General features: G+C 31.7%; 4 protein-coding genes and 1 non-coding gene across 5 annotated transcripts; 3 read left to right on the top strand and 2 right to left on the bottom strand.

Moving 5' to 3' along the window:
- Window positions 3,691-5,422, bottom strand: LOC104699043 (phosphoglycerate mutase-like protein 4). The gene is made up of 7 exons (XM_010414396.2): window positions 5,398-5,422; window positions 5,193-5,272; window positions 4,995-5,045; window positions 4,796-4,906; window positions 4,337-4,468; window positions 4,170-4,245; window positions 3,691-4,077 (listed from the first exon to the last, which is right to left on the bottom strand). Exons 1-7 carry the CDS (start codon window positions 5,420-5,422, stop codon window positions 3,854-3,856), a joined length of 699 nt encoding a protein of 232 aa, XP_010412698.1. The 3' UTR covers window positions 3,691-3,853.
- TRNAE-UUC lies at window positions 10,332-10,403 on the top strand. Its single transcript has one exon. It is a non-coding gene; the product is annotated as a tRNA-Glu (tRNA).
- Window positions 11,293-11,643, top strand: LOC109133336 (LOB domain-containing protein 6-like). The gene has a single exon (XM_019246354.1). The coding sequence runs from the start codon at window positions 11,293-11,295 to the stop codon at window positions 11,641-11,643; it is 351 nt and encodes a 116-aa protein (XP_019101899.1).
- LOC104791272 (serine/threonine-protein kinase SRK2D) lies at window positions 16,414-19,044 on the top strand. Its single transcript, XM_010517120.2, has 9 exons — window positions 16,414-16,852; window positions 17,161-17,235; window positions 17,330-17,431; window positions 17,530-17,583; window positions 17,692-17,784; window positions 17,998-18,090; window positions 18,182-18,286; window positions 18,379-18,477; window positions 18,564-19,044. The coding sequence occupies exons 1-9, from the start codon at window positions 16,676-16,678 to the stop codon at window positions 18,852-18,854; spliced, it is 1,089 nt and encodes a 362-aa protein (XP_010515422.1). The 5' UTR covers window positions 16,414-16,675; the 3' UTR covers window positions 18,855-19,044.
- Window positions 18,971-20,000, bottom strand: LOC104791273 (RPW8-like protein 3). The gene is made up of 2 exons (XM_010517121.1): window positions 19,685-20,000; window positions 18,971-19,478 (listed from the first exon to the last, which is right to left on the bottom strand). Exons 1-2 carry the CDS (start codon window positions 19,978-19,980, stop codon window positions 19,130-19,132), a joined length of 645 nt encoding a protein of 214 aa, XP_010515423.1. The 5' UTR covers window positions 19,981-20,000; the 3' UTR covers window positions 18,971-19,129.

Here is a 23,003-nt window from a genome sequence, read left to right as displayed (position 1 = left end):
CCAAAGCGAAAGATTTGGATCCAAAGAGGAATGAGTTAAAAAGAGAAACGACGATACGTTCGCTTTTTAGAAGAAAACAAATAACATTTTTTTATTTTAACCATTTGAACAACTACTACTAATTACACAATTAAACTACTTAACTAGTGTTTTTAATCACTTTAACTAAATTTGTTACGCATATTTTGGTGACATTATATATAATAAATAATGTGTGTATATAAAGACAAAGAACAAACTAGAAAATAGGAGAATTAGGTGAAAATTTGCCAAATTTATAACTATAGAGTGTGAATATTAATGTTGTTGTGTACTTTGTAAGTTTTGGTATTATCTCAATCATGAATATAAAGGCTAACCAACTGCATTAATTATATAGAGTTTTATTATTTGGATAAGTTCTTTGGGAGGAGAATTAATTCGACAATTTTAATAGACATTGACAGGGTTTTGTATTATTATTATTATTATGCAGATGCATTTAAACTCCTGCCAACTCTTGAATGTTTGCATAATAATTTCGATTATTTTTGGTAAGACCGATAATAGTAAGTTAACCAATCATAATTTCATATTATGGATTTATATAGAATCAATAACGTTTCGGTTTTTTTTTTTTGTTTTAAAAAATTAATTACTATTCTTATAGGCTTTTTTGACAGTGATTAAACTAACAAGGTGGCAAATAATTTTTTCATATGTTAACAAGTTCGAGTTCTATTTGGTTACTACAATCTACAAAAAAATAAAACACATATTATCGAATTTAAACCAAAACTGTAATACGAGAACACTAATACGTCTTGTTTTTTTTCGGTTTGCTATGATGGAAACGCTAATACGTATCGTATGTCCAAATTAAATTTTATGTGCCCGTTTAGAAGTTTTTTTTCTTTCTGATGTGCCCGTTTAGAAGTTTTATTATTTTAAAAAGACTTAAATTGTATGGACACACACGGTCCGACGGTGTTAATATTGCCCTATAAGTTAATAACATCATTGTCCATATACAATAAAAATGATTGTTACTACGAACAATATATTAAAAATTTAACAAAAAAAAAATGTAGGTATTGCTTCACTAATGCCAAAGCAAACAATCAGAATTTTCTAAAATCTAACTATTATTGTTATTTGAACTTGTCTATCAATACATAGAGAAGCAACATAACTTGTAACAAAACGAAATGTCTAACTACTGTAATCCAAAATGTTATTGGTTTCGAAATGTGATGTAATAGTAATCGGAGATCGACGTAAGGAGGAACAGAGAGGTGGGTGGGTAAAGCAGGACCCCAGCATAGACTCTAATGGTCCAGCTCGATAAATAGATAATAGTAATGTGTGAGTGAATAAATTCAATAAATAAGTGTAGAAGTAGGTTTGTTCCTTCCTTAATTAACGCTATTGCCATTTGGATTCTGTGGTAGGGACTCTCTATCGATGCTTCCTCGAAAAATAAAATATAAAGCTGCATTCTCTATTACTCACTTCAAGGTTACAATCGTCACTCCAACTTCTATTACTCGTTATTATTATGGTTATTGGTCAAAGACGTTAACTTCTATCACGTAGAACACAAACAAACCTAACTGCTACTTGTAAGATTTTGACATTTTTTAAAATTATCTTTAGCTACGTTATAGGCGCAAAAGTTTGATTCAAAAGTTTGAGGATTTTGCGTAATTAGTTATGGTTATTCTAAAATAAAAGCAATACAACGTGAGACTGTATGAAAACTAATGATTATGTTGTATACTTGTATTTATATAATTCGTATGAATGATGAAAATGAAACTTGCTTAACTTAGTTGCTTGTTGCACCCGACATACTGAGAAGCCAATTCAAATTTTGCAGCTAGCTATAATTTTTTCCCCACTTATATTCGTATGATTTAGTTTTTTTTTTCAAATGCATGCACACGTAGTGGTAAACATATTCATTATGTATCCCTTATAAGATTTTTATGTGTTGATGAATTTTGTATTTCCCTATTTTCTTGTAAATCAGTTTGAATTTTTTATTATTATTATTGTTCATCCAAGTGAAACCTTTTATTAACAAAAAAAAAAGTGTCTAGCAAAAGACTAATTAAATATTGTGGTTTTTTAAAGGAAAAACTAATGTAGATAAATAAAATATAGACTAATATTTTCGATATGTACAAACGTGTATACAGAAGTTGTGGTTAATAAAAGCTAGGATCAATTTGTGATAGCAATTCACAACAATCCTAAGCTTAAAAGAGAATCAATTAAAGAAATAAGAAAATGATAGATACTACACTGTTTCTAACCAAAAAGAAGTATTTATATGCTTGTTTGTAAATTACAAATTGTAATACGTGAGCAAATCATTTAGTCAAGGTGACTGATTAGCGGCAAGCTTAACATCCCATGAACCTATCATATGAATCTTGCAATAAATAAATCACTTAATAGTAGAATAGAGCGGTGTAATGGAAACAAATAGTAACAAGATCCAAGAATTGTGAATAGACTTTTTACCCTTTATTTAATTTTGTGCATCCTCTCATTAAAAGAAGGGCAGAATAAATTTATAATTGATATCCTCCACTAAAAGGATCCGAAAGTCAACTTCGCAATACATATATAGTGCAGGAAAAATTATATGTAAAGTGATGTATAGATTATGATTTATCGCATGGTACACCGCAATGATAAAAATAAAAATATATGGCCCCCCTTTTTTATTCTCTTCTTCCACGTTTCCTCTATACTCTTACAATGTTTCTTCTTCTACTGTTTAGTTAGTCTTTATTTTGTTTTCGGTACAACAAAAAACTTTTCATTAGCTTTCATAATCTTGAAATATCTTCTTCAATAGAACCATTTTTAGTACTGTAAAAATATGTACCGACGACGGTTCTCATCATTTGAGCTATGGTGACATACGTAATACTATTTTGTTATATATAACTAGAAGCAATTGTTGTGTAACCACAAACATAATAACTCGAGATATACTATATAGTCTAGACTTCATTAAATGAACAAAAAATTCGATAAAGAAAGCAACAACATGATACTCATATTCTCCTAATGATGACAATCATGAAGCTTAGGAAAATAACATATCTCTGCTTTGTTTTGTGTCACCCTGTTTATGTTTATTGTTTTGCCGTTTTTACCCCTTTGCCATTGCCGCCAAAAATCAGAAGGTGCTCTTGGGGGCCAAACAATATGGTCAAATGGACTCAACGTACCTTTCTCCCTTTTTCTTTTTGATAGTGATGGCGCCAATATAAAAGGGTTATATTAAGGGGGCAAGTCTGTAAATTAAACAAAATCTCTTTCTCAATCTCCAAGGAGAAAGAAAAGTTTTAAGATGATGATCCCAATGTTATTCAAGGGTGTAACACCATAGTTTGGTTTTAGAGTTCAGTCAAGTTACTAAACAACTTCATTGTTCAATGTTTCTATTCCCAAACTTCAACACACTGTTTCTTAAATAGAGGTATTTGGGACACCACGATTTGGTCCCCCTCAAGAATCTTATTTCATTTCCAATATTGATTATTTTTCATTGTTCAATGTCAGAATATATTTCATCTTTTAACTGTATATCTCACTGTTGCAACTTACAAATAAAGAAAATGATTAAAAATATATATATAGCAAGTGTACTTTAACAATGCTCCCAATTTACTTGGTTAAATTGAGAAAACCTCAAAGTTATGGGGTCAATAACATTGAAAAGGTTAATGGAGTGAAACTTAAATTACATAAACGCTCTTCCAAGGGGAAGAAGAACCACTTACGCAGGCGCCAGCACCGGCTAAAGTTGCCCCATCCGAGGCTACTCGACTCGATGGGGAAGGGTGAAAGCTCGTTAACCAGAGGTTCTGTCACCACCAAAACCGGATTGTAAGAAGCCGGTTTGGTCCAGATGACTCACGTCGCCCCAAACTTGGATTGTCCATTTGTCTCCGTCGTATAAACGGAACACATTGACCGATGTATTGAGTATCTTTTCAACTTTTCTTGCACTTGGACAAGCTCTTTCGTAGAGAGATCGAATCGTTCCTCCATGAGACACTACTACTACTCTTTCACCTTTATCAACCCAAAAACCAAAACTTAGATCATGTGTTGGTGTCGTAATACAATAATCTATAAGAAACAAACACACAAGAAAAGGAAGAAACCTCTATGTTTGTCACCGATTCTCTGTAACGCACTTGTACATCTGTCGTAAAGTTTGTCAAGACTTTCTCCTCCACCCTTCATTCATATAAATCAACAAGATTTGTTTGAATCAAGAAACCAAACATCATTTATCTAAACTAAAGCTTCTTGTTTAATAATATCTTACTGGGATATCAACGTCGGTGCGGTTAGATGAAAAGGCTTTGTAAGCTTCAGGGCGAAGTTTTGAAGCTTCTTGATACACAAGCCCTTGCATATCTCCTAAATGTCTTTCCCGCAAATCACGATCAGTAAGTACCTGCATAGCATTTATACACAGTTGAAACATATATGCATTCAAAGCCACACAATGTGACAGATGACAAGAGGTTATTTCAGAACTTAGAACTATCTGTTGCCAACTACAGCAACGGAAAGAGCACGAAGGTGGAGACTTTAGAAGCAGATTCATAAAATGAAATGGGGTTTTCAACACATAGCTACATGTCTTTAAAAATATCTACGAATTATGCAATTAACCAAAACAAAAAGTCCCATGAATCCAAAACAACAAAAAAAAAAGAGCACAAAGGTGGAGACTTTAGGAAAAGATTCATAAAAGGAAAGTAAAGAAATGGGTTTGTACCTCAAGGTTGCCGCATTTAGAAGCAATGATCTGAGCAGTCTCAAAGGCTCTCTTCAAGTCAGAAGAGTAAACATAAGATATCTTAGGCTCTTTAGATAACCGCTCAGCCACCTATATATATATATCAAACAAAAGAAAATGTTACATCATCATCACCAAGATTCAAAGGTAACAGCACAATCAGAAGACAACAACATACTCTAACAGCTTGTTGTCTTCCAGCATCGTTTAACTCAACATCCAAATGACCCTGCAACACATACCAAATCAACCAACCAAACCACATTTTCTTCTTCTACATCTCCCAATCAAAAAAATTCCCAAAAGACTATTACTTTTACATCGAACACTAATCATAACTAATACAAATTGAAGATACAACTATTTTCGTAATAAACTGGATTTTTCTCTCGGCATTCCAAGAAGTTTCACCATGACGAACAACAACAATCTCAGCATAATCACGATCGTCGGAAACTGTTGAACTTATAATGGACGTTTTACGATTTTTATTTTAATTTATTTGAATTAAACAGTATATATATAATAACTAGTATTTTTGCAACAGTTTTGCTTAAAAATACTTTTTGGAAAGTTTTTACATTTAATGTCAATGCTTATGTTCATACCCAAACAAGTTTAATTAACTTTCTATACTATCCTTATAACCAAACAAAATTAAAATTTTAAATATCCAGATATATAATATTCTATAATTAATATAGATATTTAGAAGATTTATTATATATTAAAAACAATTATTCTCCTATCATCTTTTTTTTTTATTTTAAAATCTAAATGTAGTGAATCATCATATAATACATAAAGTTAATAAAAATGTGTATTTTTCCTGCATATATTGTGATTTTTATTTTATTAAACGAACATATATTACTAAATTAATATAAAAGTGTGTGTTCAACATACATATATAGTAAATTTACTGTATATTGTAAAATATAGAATTTTAAGAAGTTTATAATTTATAACTGATATATCTAAACTTAATAAAATGTTTAAACTTATAAATATTTAAACATATTAAATTTTCAAAATAACACAAACGAGTTATATTACATGACGGGTTATATGACATTACATGATTGAATTAATAATACTAAAAATAAAATATAATTAATATGATACTACAATACGGGTTAAATCCTTATTTTACAATTTTAACAACACCAATAAAAAATATGTCGAATCAAACAGATTTTATTAAGATTGTATTAAACAAAAATTATTGTGCGGTATACCACAAATTATATACTAAATCACTAAATTAATAGAAGAGTACATTAGCAAAATTAGTATTGAAATATTACATTAACAAAAAAAATTATGTAAAATGTTGCTCAACAGAACGTGGAGTACACTTTTTGAGACACCAGAAGAGAGATACCATTAAGCGAAGCGTTGCTCAACAGATCGTGGAGTACACTTTTTGAGACACCGAGGTTGTCATGATCTGCAACATCAACTACATACATGGAAATGGAATCTAACATGAAACCAAATTGTGGGAGATATAAAGTGAAGAGAAACCAGAGTGTAAAGATCCTTACACAATGGCAGAAACAGAGCGACAGTAAAGCTCCCACATGTTGTGGAATTCTGGTTTACCACCAAGATCCAATAGTTTGATTATGACTTGACCACCAAGATACAGTAGTTTGATTGTGACATTTCCTATTGTTACTTTCGTCATCTTAGGTTCGACCATAAAAGAAAAAAAGGAGAATCTCTTCATGCTATTCCAAAGATGAATATATGAGAGATCAGAGATGTAGTGTAATGCTTACCGTAGGAACCATCATGTCTTCATTGTATCCACCAGTCTAAACGAGTAAAAATAATGAGAGTATCTATCAGATCCCCAATCACAATCATCTGAGTGTTAAAGAGAATATTAAAAGGGATGCATAATACTATGCTTACCGCAACAACATTTACAAGGGATGTCTTTCCTGCATTTTGGAGTCCTATCAAAGAAAGCTCCATTTCTTGCTTGTAAATCACTTCTTCTGAGTTCACATATGCCTCCCAGTCATTTGTGTCGTCATGAAGAAATAAACCCTGGTTGTTGCCAGATTGATGTGGACTCACAACAGAACATGAGTCAAGACGGGCAGCAGCATCAATAGGATATTTTTCATAAGTCTGGTCCACACCAGTTGGATACTTCTCATAAGTGTGGTCTAACAGTGGGTCGCAACTGGTTGGAGCAATGAGATCATCAACAATAGAAAAGGTTATTCTATTGTGCACTTTTAATTTCTTTTAGATATGGCGTTGTTGTGCATGCACTTGTAAGTTAATGTACAAATGACTAGACGAGAATTATAAAATTATTTGGCTTCCTTTGAAATCGGTTCTTCAGATTGAGAGCAGCGGACATATATAGAGAGGTTTTCCCCCAACGTTGATTAATACAATAACCATATTCTATGGTTTTATAAAACCACCAGTACAATGTATGTACATTGGTCTCCAAATAAATCAGAGAAGTCCATTCATTCAGAGCCTTTTCTTATATCACTGACATGGTGACCTCACTTCCGTATTAAGCTAATCCACAATGAAAGTGCAATGATTAATTTTCCATGACAAAAATTTATTATCGATCAAAGTTTTGAACCATGGAATTATATGTATAAAGATAATTTTTACACTCTACTTATTAGTCCATCTTCCATTTATTATATATAAAAAAAGTAGTTGTCTTAAATAAACCAAAAGTGTAACACATCTAATCATGTACATAAATTCATATTAAAAATAATAACTAAAATTACATAAATTTTGAATTGATTATATTTTTTTCTCCATTTATTTTCATTTAAGTACACTATAAATTATAAGAGTAACTCCTTCAATTAATTTATTTTAGATTCGGTGTATTGAAGAGGGAGTAGAATCTCTTAAAATTAGGTGAGATTAACTCCATTAGTTTACTTAATTGTTATTTTGAATCACTATCATTTAGTAACGGGAATCCTACTTCTAGTTGCTCACATGGAGATGCAGAAGATTTTCATATAACATCAGAAAAGGGATTTAGTGCTGCTGACGCACGCAATCTTTTTTCTCTTTTTGGAGGCTGATCTGCTGTTGATGTTCCCCTTTTGGTATCTAAGATTTTAAACGCCGCTCGAAACTTTCTATCAACAATCATTCGTGATGAGGAACCTGAAGATAAAGAAAAAAATATTGGTCGTGGTTCTCCAATATACTTTGACACATTTAAAGAGTATATATATGTAATTCTCAGCATTTCTTATCCTATAAAAAAAATATTCTCACATCCTCTCCACCATATCTCAAATCATAAATATTTTCTTTGTTTAATTTATGTTCTTGTATAAGTTAAAAATTCAATTAAAATATAATTGTAAGAATTTAATTATATATTAAATATTTTCTTTGTTTAGTTTATGTTCTTTCTCATTTTTTCGGTTTTTTCCCCTCTATAAAAGCTGCATTTTTTGTAAAGGATGATGCCCACCAAGACAAACCTAGGTATTAATTGTTGGACATTTGTCTAATTAAAATCGTGATTTCTTTTGTGTGCACCAAAGACCAGAGTTGTAAATGTCTAATTGTTTATATCACTATTCCGAGAAATTCAAAAGCAAATTAATAAACAACTTTTTATTAATTATAAAACGCAAGGAAAACAATTTTTCTAGAGTTTTGAAGAAACGAAAAAGGCCATTATATTATATTGTGCAATTTTAATTTCTTTTAGAAATGGAGTTGTTGTGCATGCACTTGTAAGTTAACGTACAAACGACTAGACAAGAGTTATAAAATTATAAAAGGTTAATGTAACATTGTTATCAAAGACAATTTCATTGTTCAAAACTTTGATGATATATTTTGTCAGGGATAATCATCCATCTCTTATCTTGCATTTGAGCTGAGCCTCACCATATGTATTTGTTGAGCCGTTAAACAACCACCTTAATTAGGCATGCATGCATATATATATATAGAGCCGACACCTATGAATGAATATAATGGGGTCCGAATCTTTTGGAGACCAATGTACATTATTATACGTACATATATGCTGGTTTTATAAAGCTAGAGAGACCATGTGATTTAGGTAAATTCTTTATCATTCATATATCTCAAATTCTCAATAATTAAGCCTTTATTTATGTTTAATAAAATCCAATCAATAAAATATAAATTGACAATTGCTTTGTAGTCCATATATACGAAAGTAAAAAAACTTAATATTTGCTTATCTAGTCCTTCTCAAAACTCCGATATCATCATCACCAACTTAAATCGAAAAGGGATAACACACACAGCTTCAGCAATTCGAATCCAAGTAACAATCAAAAGACAAGCTATAGTTATTAGATGGCTTCAAAGACGTGATCTTCTTATCGGATACTGCTGTTCTTCGTGTCGTCGTATCATACGATCCACTTCTTGTATAAGCATCACGCGGTCCCTCTTGGCGATTTCCAAATCGCGCTTAAGCTCTTCAGGGGAACACCAACTAAAGATGCCCCTGACTGGGTCACGTAGCTCGGTTTCTGCCAAGAAACAGATCGAGTCCACGTAACATTGCCTCCCACGCTCATTAGGGATACACATGAGAAATCTAGCAGCAGCGCTCATATCATAATCCATCTTAGACAACCAAGCGTATATCTCTGATCTGTTCGCGGGCATGTAGGGCGCAAACACACACTCTTTTTGTCTTTTCTGCATTTACACGGACACGATTCCATCTGCTAATACAATCAATTGTTAGAAAGGAAACAAATAAATGTTTTGTTAAAATGTCATATATAAAAGTTTGTATCACTTACGGGGACGAAAATAAATTCTTTATTAGTAATCAATCAATAGAAGCAAACAAAAAAAAACCTAAACCTTGGAAAAAAAACCTAGAAATCCTAAATCTAACTATCAAACTTTTAAAAAAAAAACAATGGTTAAAATATTGTGTGAGGTGATGACATAAAAAAAACAATCGAATTAAGGAAGACTGTATATTCATTCCTTCTAAGCTAAGGTGATGACATAAAAAAAAAAAAAAGTTTAGCTGTTGCACGAGCGAGTGAACTGAGACGGGAGAAAACATTCGCTGATCCATCCTCGATATAGATACCTGCCACCGTTTAACGTGNTTTTTTTTTTTTTTTTTTTTTTTTTTGGCTCAATAACAACTTTCCATTTAGTAAAAGTATTACAACCAAATCAAAGACCATTACATTAACGTGATTTATATAAGGCCTTTCGATTTTAATAATTTTATTCAACATAAATATTATATAAGGTGATGCCAGGAAAAAACAAAAGAAAGGATTCATATTTAAGGTTAAATTTTTTAAAATTTTTATTTGATAACTCTTATCTTATTTGTACATAGCTGTATGATACAAGATACATTAATTTCGGTAACTGTAAATGAAAAGGGTGGCCAATTGTTTGATTTGAATTGACTTCGGCTTTTCAGACCTCTAACAACCTTCTTGGTGCTAAATAAGATTTTTGTTATCCTCTTCGCAAATCCGATGTCGTCCAGCGGTTAGGATATCTGGCTTTCACCCAGGAGACCCGGGTTCGATTCCCGGCATCGGAGTATTTTATTTTATTTTTATTTTATTTAGGAGTAGTCGATATAGAGAATAGTAGATTTGTTAAAAAAAACTCTAGAATTAATAGCCAACATTTAATTTACAGGACATACATGAAATATTTTTATTTTAATGGTATCTATAATATCTATAATATACCATTAATTACAAAAATATATATATATATATATATATATATATAAAGAAACAATGATTATTAATACCTGTTTTTTTCGATAAAGATATTTAATTATTGTTACATAATCTAAAAAATTCGTTCTCATCCAGTGGTTAGTGGTTACATAATCTAAAAAATTCGTTCTCATCCAGTAGTTAGTGGTTACTATGATATCGTAACTGAAGTATTCTTTTATTTTAATATAATAAATAATTTTAAAAATTTAGTTAGAAAAAAAAAATTATACTTGTATTTATATATGGCTATTCCTCAATCCTCAGTAGTACTCATCTTCTTCTTCCTGTTACAGTTTCTACATCTTTTCGTCTTTCCAACCAAATCTGAACTGAGAAAGTTCTGTATAGTATATACATACAGACACTGAGACACATTCTATTCTGGTTAGTTAATTATGATTCTTGTTACACCATATTTTTAATTGGTTTATAGTTTAAGAGTTTCTATTATTTCTAGCCTTCTAGGGGTTTCAAGGTTTAGGGTTAATAGAGTTTTTCTTCTTCTTTGTATTCCTAATGTTATGATTTGCTTCTCCTATATACAGACCAAAATTTTGTATTCACTTCTAATGTTGACACGAAGTTTTATTGGATCTCTAATACAGACAGACCTATATATTTCATTTTTTTTGTTTTATTAACTAATTTGGGGGTACACTTTTAAATAAATAAAATTTTAATAACTTACTGTATCAGTAGATGGAACTCTGTGCGTGTAAAGATGTGAGGCATAAAAGCATAGAAGAGTGTGTGTTTGCGCCTTACTTGCCAGCGAACAAACCGGAGAAGTACGCTACATTGTGTAAGGAGTTTGACATTAGCAAGCTGGCAAAACATCTCATGGGTATCGAGCCTAGCCTAAGGCATCTTTATTTCCATGCAGAAGCCCATCTCCGTGACCCGGTCATGGGCATAACTGGTTTGATTCTCCACCTCCAGCGTCAAGTTCAAGACCTTAAGGCTGAACTGAAAATCGCAAAGAGAGACTATATGATGATTTTAGAAGAGAACCATCGCCATCAGCATTTAATGATAAGATCGCCTCTTTGAGACATCTATAACTAATCTTCTTGTTGTTATTTTATTTGCATTTGGATTTTAAATGTTGAACTTATATGTTACTCTAAGTGGGTTCACCGTTAACAATAAAATATAAAGCCTTAAATGGGTTCACCGATCACAATAAAATATACGCTAAATAAAGTATAAAGATACATGAACGATAAAGAACCATAAAATACAATTATACATTGGAGTATTGAACTCCAAAGGATTCAGCAATGAGGAAGATAGTTGGGGTTTTTTTTTTCGTAGGTGAGGTGCAACAAATACTAATTTGGCTATAACTATTTCAGAAAACAAATGTTTGTAGTAGTGTATATTAACAAGAATGTACTTTGAAGTTTGCTAGGATGGACTTTATCCTCTGCAGAATACATATTCATTTGCACGTGCAAGGAGAACGTTTATATTCCCACAATATCCTCAATTTTGTAAAGCTATATATTATTTTAGTTTAATGAGGAATTACTAATATAATTAATATTAATTAACCAAACTATAAACTAATACATATTATATCATTAACGCTTCTATAAAATTTTCTTCTAGAAGCGTTAAGTAAAAAAACACATATTAAAATTTTCAGTTAAATGTTTACGGCAGCAAAAAAACACATATTAGAAAGAAAAAAATCGTGAAAAATATTATTGAAATTTAAGAAATTCATTTTTTATATATTTTATGATTATTAAATAAATTAGAATATAATTACATAACTAATTATACAAAAATATGCGCTAGCCCTAAATAACAAAATGTTATAAATTCTTGTTTAGTTTACAAGTGCACATCCCTTGTACAAGTGCATACGTATATAGGTGGCTTTTCTAAGCTATTTTCTTCTTTATTTTGTTTTATTTTAAAAAATCTCAGTAACTATATTTTGTTTTGAGCTTTCGTTAACATCACTATACTTTTTTTTTAAAATGATGTTTAATAATTTAATTATCTACGTTTTGTAAAAGAAATATACATATTCAATAAATAAAATAAAAGAAATTAACTATACTTTAAAATTATATTTTCATTTTATTTCCTTTTGTTAATTTATTGTTAAGATTTTTTCTCACTTGTTCCAAAAAATGTTCTAGGCGTCCGCCTTCGCCTCGTATAGGCGCTATAGCACCGCCTAAAATTATAGTATCATCATTTTAGTTTATTTTTCAAATTTTCATTGCACAAATTTAAAATTTGTAAGGTTTATTTTTATAAACATAATTATAAATGTTAAATATGTTATTTAAAATGAATTGAAATAATGCTTTTTTCTTTTTTTTTGTTTTTGATTTAATATTGTAATTATTCTTATACATATTTTGTATAACTATATATATAATATCAGATATATAATAGTTCGTAGTGTAAACGCCTAAACTGCGTAAAACCGTTTAAATTCCGATTAAGCGTTCTAAGCGCTAGGCGTTGGATCACCGCCTAGTTAACGTCTATCGCTTTCTTGAACACTGATTAAAATTTAAAATGTGTTATTTTACATATATTATATGCTATTATCTTTTTGAAGAATTATTCGAATAAATGTTAAGTTTAAAATTATCTTTACATGTCTTCCAAAATTTTTGCTTTAGCACATATATAGATTAGGATATTTTCATTCATAATACAAAAAATGCTATATATATATATATATATATATATGTGTGGAAAAGGAATATTAATGGTTTAGAGATTTCCGTAATGTGTTAGACATATATATTACTAATATTCATCTTCTTCATGTTATATTTTTTATTTCTTTTCGCCTTCCCTATATTGAGGGTTTTCAAGGGTTTGAGAAAGTTCTGTATATCAAATACAATCTATATTGAGGGTTTTCAAGGGTTTGAGGTTAATACAGATCTTCCTCTTTGTATTCGAAATCATACGAACTGTTGGTGGTAAATTTTTTTTTTTACTTCTCCTGCATATCCAAGTTTTTTAATCTGCTTTTAATCGTGACACGAAGTTTTATTGCTTTATCGATAGAACTATTTCAGATTTTTTTTCTTGTATATATACTTTTTTGATCTTTTTTTTTTCTTGAGCACGTGTTATATTAGCAGATGGAACCCTGTGCGTGTAAAGATGCGAGTCATACATGCATAGAAGAGTGTGTGTTTGCACCCTACTTGCCAGCGAACAAACCGGAGAAGTATGCTAACTTGTGTAAGGTGTTTGACATTAGCAGCATAGCTGAAGTTGTCATGGGTATTGAGCCTAGCAAGAAGCAAGCATGTGTCGACTCCCTCTCTTTCGAGGCAGAAGCCCGTATCCGCGACCCAGTCATGGGCTGCGTTGGTTTGTTTATCCAACTCGAGCGTCAACTTGAAAACCTTAAACATGAGTTGAGAATAAAACAGAGGGAGCTCATGGGAGTTTTACAAGAGATACACCATCGCAATCGTATGGCACAACGACACGCCCGTCATCATCCATATATAATAAGATCACGTCTTTGAGGCACCTAACTAGTCTTTTGATTAGGATTTGAATTGCTGAAGTGGTGTTACCCGGTTTAATTAATTTGATTTGAATTGTGTTTTCTTTCTTGACTAAGATCTCGAGATCAGAGTTTTGGATTAAGATGAAATAAGCAAAAGTTTCTACTTTTTTCTACTATGTCAATGTCAATGATTTCTTCTCTTTCTTTAGTTTTGTTTTGTTAAAAAGCCTTCTAGGGGTTTTCTTAATTAAAGTAAAGGCTTAATTTTTTTTTTTTTTTTTGCAACAATGTGAGTAAAGGCTTAATTATAAACAAACGTTGAGACATGATCTGATAAAGAACCATAACCACGTTGGACCTTAAATAACTCGGAGATACATAGGTCTATCGTGGTGTTAGATGAATTCATCGTCAATTTGTTCTCTGTTTATTCGGTTAGTTACTTAGCTATAATAACTGAAATCATACACGTGTGTACAGGGGAATAGTGTTTGGGCTGTAGCAGCTTAGATTTTTTTTTTTACATCAAGCAGCTTATTAGAACTTTTATGGAGAAAAGGAGAATATTAATTAGAGTGGTTTCTTGTAACAGAAGTTAGTGACGATATAAAGAACCCAATATATATATATTCACTGCTGACTTCTAATGGTTTCTTGCAACAGAAGTAATTGATGATATAAAAGGATCCGTGTGCTCTCACAACAACTGTGTCTATCAGCTACTAAGTAAGTGTGGTTTCTTTCAGTATAGTCAGAACGTTCACATTGAGTTACTGTAGATAGGAGCTTGATTTCTTCTCATCAGCTGCTATAATCTGATCACAATTCATTCTCTCTCTCTCTTTTGTTCCCTCACTTCAAGGTAGAACAAATGTCCACCGGTTGTGCTGTTTGTAGACAGAAGGCATAGATGTCCAATTAAATAAATGTCTTATGAGTTATGACTGTAAGACATTGATGAGAGAAGAAAAACTTAGTGTTCATGAGAATGAATGTACATAAAGATAAACATTTATAGGGAATGAATTAACATAATTATCTAACTAATAAAATTATATCATATATACACAAATCTCTATAATATATTTATAATATCTTCTATGATCATAAGGATCTTCTAGATCCAACAGGTGCATTTGCACTGGTACCACAATTTTTTGGCAAAATTTTGTTATATTTTAGGGCATTTTTCAAAGAAAAAGTCATATTTTAGAATTTTTTTCAAACATATTGTCATAATTAGAGTAATTGCAAAGACCATTTAAAATAATGCCCATAAAATTGATGAGCCGGGCCTGCCTTCTATAATTGTTTAATACTTAAAGGTAGAACAATTATCTGGTGATATCAAGTAAATTTCGTATGACAGAGTTTAATACTACCGAATCAAAATTCCTTTGTGTAAGAGATTCAATGCTCAACGAATGCTAAGCCAAAAAAAATACATTAGCAAAAATGCAATCTTTTGCTCAGTAGAAAGATAAGGTATACAAGATTATTTTACATATTATTGGTTATTTTAGATATCTTATCCTTTTTTCAGTTTCTCGAATTCGTAAACACATGTCAGTTTTTATTTCTTGTATTTTTTTTAGATAAATTTACGAGAATTGTGGTTATAATCTCCTGTTTTAGCTGATCTGAGGAATATATTTTTCTTATACGGGTATCTACGTGGACTATAAATTCTATCATTTAAATTAATTTAAAATTTTAGTTATTAAATTATAGTATTATTATACGTATTATGATAAGAATATAAAATTATACGTATTATTGGATTAATGATTGGAATGTGTCTCATTGACCTCCGTATCACGCGAACACACAATAAATGGAGAATTCAGTAGCTTAGGATGAACTTACTATCCAAAATATTATCTAGCAACAAAGTAAAAAAAAGTTCTCTGAAGTCAGTTTACTTTATAAGCAGGATGAATAACGTACCATCAACTTGTGACCTACGCTAGATGTATCTTGACTTGGCACCAACGGAGATGTTCCTTGTTCAAGCTCGATGGTTCTCTGAAGGATCATGAGACATCTCATGCAGGATGGACTATTTATATGCTTAAGCTTAACAACTAACCTTGAGAAACTTAATGGGAATTAGTGGTAAATTTTATATATTAAAAAATAGGGAATATATAAAAAAAAAATTACGGATAAACAAAAAGATCTTTTACAAGACAAAGATGGAGTGAAGCCAAAAACAACTTAAAAGAATCAACAAAACGCGGCGGCTTTTGTCGTATCAAAAACTGATTGAAAATAACAAACACAACAGAACGGCGTCGTTTCAAAGCACTCTCTCTCTCTTTCTCGGTTTCTCCTCTTATCTAACTTAGAGAGAGAGAGAGCGACCAATAATTGGCTTTTGTCTTTCTCATTCGTTGATCCAATCTTTTTCCCCCAACCCCCAAAATTTATCCAAATCCTTCCTTCGAAGATATTTTTGCTACGAAGCTTCTTCTTCTTTTTCTTCCTCTTCTAGATTCTCAGCTACGACTGAGAGATCTGATGTGATTGGGAAAGAGTAGACTAAGAGAGAGAGAGAGAGAGAGAGAGAGAGAAAAAAAAATGGATCCGGGGAGTAATACACCGATCATGCCGATTGATTTACCGATTATGCACGACAGTGATCGTTACGACTTCGTCAAAGACATCGGGTCTGGTAATTTCGGCGTAGCTCGTCTCATGACCGATAGGGTTACCAAGGAGCTTGTTGCTGTTAAGTACATCGAGAGAGGTGAAAAGGTTTGCTTTTTATCATCACCCTTTTACTTAAATATTTCAATTCGGATTAAAAGATTTGATATTTATAGGCTTTTAGTGATGCTGCTGATGATGATGATCCCCAAAGTTTCGGTTTTTTTTGTTAATTTCCAGATTTAGTACCTTCCCTTTTTATCTGATCCAGTTTGCTTTTTAATTCTGTTTTTCTGTTACTATGATTATTAATGCTATAAAAGTTTTCACCTTTCTTAATTCGTTTTAATTAATGCTTTTTATTTTGTATTTTGAATTTGTTGTGACTTGTGATGATACTTTTTGTGTTTTAACAGATAGATGAGAATGTTCAGAGGGAGATTATCAATCATAGATCACTGAGGCATCCTAATATTGTCAGGTTTAAAGAGGTATAATACACCTTTGATGTTTCTTCCTTTGTGTGTTTTGAATGTGTAAGGCAGAGTGGTTTAGAGTTTGTTCTGTGTTTTGTTATGGTTTTAGGTGATTTTGACGCCTACCCATTTGGCTATTGTTATGGAGTATGCTGCTGGTGGAGAACTTTATGAGCGGATTTGTAATGCTGGGAGGTTTAGTGAAGATGAGGTTTTGATTCTGATTGTCTTACTTCTCCTACTTCTGTGTTGCGGTTTCGATGTCCTACTACTGATCTTTGAGTGTGTTTTTTTGGTTTAAATGTATAGGCTCGGTTCTTCTTTCAGCAGCTTATATCTGGAGTTAGCTATTGTCATGCAATGGTATGCAGAGCAATGTTCTTTTAGTTTGAATTTTTTTATCGTTTGTTTCTTTCAGAGAGAGTTTAATGATTCAGTCTGGTAATATTCTGTTTTGATTTCCCTGTGTAGCAAATATGCCATCGGGATCTGAAACTGGAAAATACATTGTTGGATGGAAGTCCTGCCCCTCGTTTGAAAATATGTGATTTTGGTTATTCCAAGGTACTATTTCTCTCAAGGTTTGTTCTCTGAATTCCAAGTTTATAAGTGTTACAACATGGCCCTGCGCAAATTCAGTGGGGAACATCTTGAGACTCCTCGTTGTGCTTCTTATTTGCTCATGTTCTTTTGCCTATCATGTCTTTCCTACTACTGATTTATTATTGAAAAGAAGTGTTTCTGCTGAAGTCCTAACGATGCATCTGTTTTCTCCAGTCTTCTGTTCTTCATTCCCAGCCAAAGTCAACTGTTGGTACACCTGCATACATTGCACCAGAGATTCTTCTTCGACAGGAATATGATGGCAAGGTAAGCCCCTGAGACCAATTCCTCTGTCTAGATTTATACCACAATATTTTCTTTGAGTTGTTACTGAATTTTGTGGTGTTACAATACCCAGCTTGCAGATGTATGGTCCTGTGGCGTAACCTTATATGTAATGTTGGTTGGAGCTTATCCATTTGAGGATCCACAAGAGCCAAGAGATTATCGAAAGACAATACAGGTAAAGCTTTCTTCTAAGTTCTTTATCTTATATTCATTATCCTTCAAACTTGATTGTATTGAGTTTGCTTCTTCGTTGATCCTAAAACGCAGAGAATCCTTAGTGTCACATACTCAATCCCAGAGGACTTACACCTTTCACCTGAATGTCGACATCTAATATCAAGGATTTTCGTGGCTGATCCTGCAACAGTAAGTTCTACTCTTTTGAATTAACTCTGTTCTTAAAAGCACCTTGAGTTCTGAATATAAACAAATTGAGAGACTCGATGTGGCAGAGAATCACAATTCCAGAGATCAAATCCGATAAATGGTTCTTGAAGAATCTTCCAGGTGACTTGATGGATGAGAACAGAATGGGTAGTCAGTTTCAAGAACCAGAGCAGCCAATGCAGAGCCTTGACACAATCATGCAGATAATATCAGAGGCTACGATTCCAACTGTTCGTAACCGTTGCCTTGATGATTTCATGGCTGATAATCTTGATCTAGACGATGACATGGATGACTTTGATTCTGAATCTGAGATTGATGTTGACAGTAGTGGAGAGATAGTTTATGCTCTCTGAGATTCTGAGGACAAAAGTCTGTTTTGTCCATACTGTTGAGACACACCAGTGGAGTTTTGTCTTAGCTCCACCTCCATCGTTCATTTTTGGACCGTTTTGTTGGTTTTTACTCTACAAACTTTGGATTCACATACATATATATGTAATGTAATGTGTAATATATTTATGTATTCTCTTTGTTTGATCACAATCGGCACAATTTATAAAAAAGTATATGACATTAGATTTGAGGAAAGCTAAGAGTGAGTTGACACAATTGGTACGTCAAGAAATCATCACTTCATAACGAATCGGATTTCGTGGTCTTTGTTCTGTTTTCTTGAGCTCCAGCGAATTTGGATATCAATCTTCGGTTTAGATCCATCACTCGAGCATTCAGCGGTTTCTTCTGAAGATTGGTCTGTTTCTTCTACAATATCTTCATTACTACTTTGTTGTGATATGCTATGACTGCTCTTGAAACACATAAAGTTTGTTGGTTGACGCGTGTTTTCCTCAAATTTAGTGTTCATTTCAGACATTTTGGCCATGAGTTCTTTGATATCTACCCATTGATTGACTTGAACATCCACATTTACCATCCATCTTAATGAAGCTTCTAACTCTTTGATTCTTCTCTTATACCTAAAGTTCAAAACCACAAAAATGATACGTACACATGTTATTTCATAAAACACAACTACATATTATATCATTAAAAAAACAAAAAAAAAGAACAATTCTTCTCTTATACCTTAAAAGAGGTTTTTCTAAAGTACTAAACTAAGAAATAAGTGAGGCGCCTTCATATATACCGAAAGAAATTCATGTAACTATATTGTATACAAAACCTGAACTTCTTAAGTAAGTTTCTGCGTCTGAGTTCCGCATAAGCCTCGACAAGAGAAACAGCCTTTTCAAGGAGATGCTTAAGATCTTCAATAACTTTCCTCTGTGGATCTTCCACTTCTTCGCTAAGCTTATCAACTTGAGCCACCAACGTTGTGATCTTAAAGATTGTTGCATCGAGACGGTCAAAGATGTATGCTGAGGTTAAAGATCTATCTATAGCTCTTTTGATGGCATAATGAAGGGCTTGGAGAGCATATCCAAGAGCAGGCCCTGCCACAATCTCAACAACTGACATTATTCTTGGAAATTAGAATAATCGCGATTAGAATCAGGAAGATGGGCTTCAGCTTTCGAGATTAATGTATGGAGGAGTGACAGTGGCGGCTAAATGTAAAGTAGGTAGGGCACGTGCCATCTCCCAAAGCTTAATTTACAAATTAGTTGTAACAAATCTTCTTCTTATTTCGTATTTTTACAAAGCATACGTTATACATATGTAGTTTTGGCTACTTAATGTTTATAATCCACTTATTATATCATCAACATCGTGTAAGAATAAGGCTACTAAATAAAAAAAAATTGGGCTTTTAAAGTTATTAAATGGGCCTTAGGTTGTGTTATGCAACCAAAGTAAGTTAGGATTGAGCTAATCTTGATACATTTTGGTTGTTGTTGTCAATCACAGATGTGTTATATAGTTATATGAAGTGAAAACGTGAAGCAACTATCATTGGTTCAGGAACAAAATTCAAATGGTCTTACTGGGAACAATGGTACATCAAATCTTAAAGTGACACAGGCTGCAAAATCACAAATTGGGAAAGTCCCACTATTCTAAAGTAGATGTTAGACCCGTGAGGTAAACATGTGCTATTCATTGTGGAAAGTGATATTTATCTTGTTCTCATCTTCTCTACCAATTACAGTAAAAGTATTTATATCAGGAAAGTAGCTTTGGTAGGACCTTGCTCATCCAATCCTATCACGTAGGTCATCATAATAATTCACAAACGAGAAAAATGTTTAGGTTCTTCCCATCAAACGATGGTGTCACATTCATCTTTGTCCTCTAAAAATCACTTTCCCCAGCTAGATATACCAGTCTGCATCTTATGCAATGCATGGTGTCATCTTTGAGATTAACTTAACCAACAATATGCTTCAAACCGTTCATGATAGATGAGTGGTTGATTAATTTTTGTCCACATTAGTTGCATTTACTGTTGAAAATGCCTCTTGATCGATCTGAACAGTCTTCTTCAGTGGTCATTCGTCATTGATAGATCTATTGTCGATCTTTCCATATGTAGGACATGTTACTATTTGTCTCGTCTCTTTCAACTCTTTGCTCTTCTCTCTCTCTTGGCCCTTTAGTGTTTTCAAGCTTTTACACTATTTCTAAAAATGGGGTTGTCATTTATGTATACTTTTCCGCAATGAATTAGTTGTTCTTTTTCTTCTTTGTTCACCTTGCTGTATTGTCTTTTGAGAGTTTCTTTTGGCATTGGGTTGTACTTGCATAGTTGTATTTCCTTCCAAGTTCTAAATTTATTCATTTTTAAGAAAAATAACCCCCCCCCCCCCCCAAAATGATCTTTTAGTAGTATCACTATAAGGATATTGTAAATTGTATAAATATTGGATGAATAAGCATAAGACTTGTGCTATACTCTCAATCTATCTATCTTCAGAGATATTGTTTTAAATTTAGTATACAAATAAGAAAAAGAGACTGACTAGAATTATTAATAATACTTAAAGAGTTTGTAAAAAATGAAGAGCCACTCTTTTTTTTTTTATGGTCGGCAAGACGGCAATGAAGAGAGCCACTATTTTAATGAAATATCTATACGTAGGTTCATACCTGAACTTATAAGTAGTGTTTATGTACATTTATTGCTAAATCTATAAGTGTACACAAACTAAATATGTTTGAGGATTCTTGAGTCATTTACCTATATATCTTTATAAAAAAAATGTATAACATATATAGTAGTACAAACTAAGATTTTTTTCATATCTCAAACAGAAAACTTAAAATTAAACATATAAATAAATGGATCATACCTAGTTCTTACTATTTTTATCATTGTTCTCGTAGGTAATATTTCTCTGCTGTCATTTTGCTTTTTCTCGTAACGTTTGGAATACCAAATTTGACTCGAAAAAGTTCCAATGGCCTAAAATTGCCGAGTAGTGAATCATTTACTTCCTTTGTCTCACATAATTTGATGTTTTAGAAAATAATCTTTGTCTCTCAAAGATTAATGTTCTGAATATTTTTGATAAATTTTTGTTTTAATAATTACTGATATTGTAAAATGTATGGAGTGAGAAAGTGAGAAAATGAAAAAGTAACAGAAAAATAAATCATGGAAGGTCATAAATAAAATAAAAAAAATCATCAAAAAAACAAAATTAATCATATATTCCCTTTGTTCTAAAATCATAGAGGGAGTATTAACTAATCTGACAAGAATTAAAGAGAGAACAGTCTCACATTTGTCGATATGGATTTTCACAATGTTTTCCCACGTGCTCAACTTTAACCGTCCAAGACTTTTTCTTTCGGTTTTTCTATCTTTTTTTGCGTTATAACCCTAAGTTAACCCACTAATGTTTATTCTTTTTTGTGTCTTGTCTCTACTTTATACTATATCAGTTAGTCCACTAATTAAGAATAATCAACTACGTTATATTTATAACATTAAACACGTTTCACCCAAAAAAAAAAAAACTAATACGTGACAAAATTATTATAGACATGTCAATGAATCGATAAGGATATATGTGAATCTATAGATAAACTTAATTTATGAAAGACAAACCTTGAACAAGAGGGTAAACATATTCTTAGATGAAAGTATGATTGTGGACAAAAAAAAAATGAAAAAAAAAATAATCTATAAGTATGATTGAGTTCATATTACAAAAAAAAAAATATTCAGAAATATGGTCCACTTCATACATTGTTGTTATTCAAAAAAAAAGTATATAGGTGAAATTAATTTTAAAATAAATAATAAATATGCATAGTTTTAAAATTTTAATAAAATATACTAAAGTCTAAACCGCCAACCTGAAATTTTACATTTAAACTTTAAAGTGGTAAGGTATCGCAACCAAACTCTAAACCATATATTTTAAACCTTAATTAAATACTAAATCTTGACGACGGTATATCCTAATCTTTTGAAACATTGTACCTGAATAAATTTGTCTATCTTTTAAATATCAAAATAGATTCACCCCATTTTTATAAAGATTTTCAAAGATTTTTTTCTTAATATCTTATAGTTATTTGGATAAACAATTCAA

This window comes from Camelina sativa, chromosome 6, assembly GCF_000633955.1.
Source record: "Camelina sativa cultivar DH55 chromosome 6, Cs, whole genome shotgun sequence".
Taxonomy (NCBI): domain Eukaryota; kingdom Viridiplantae; phylum Streptophyta; class Magnoliopsida; order Brassicales; family Brassicaceae; genus Camelina; species Camelina sativa.
This window is presented reverse-complemented; position numbering and strand designations above follow the sequence as displayed.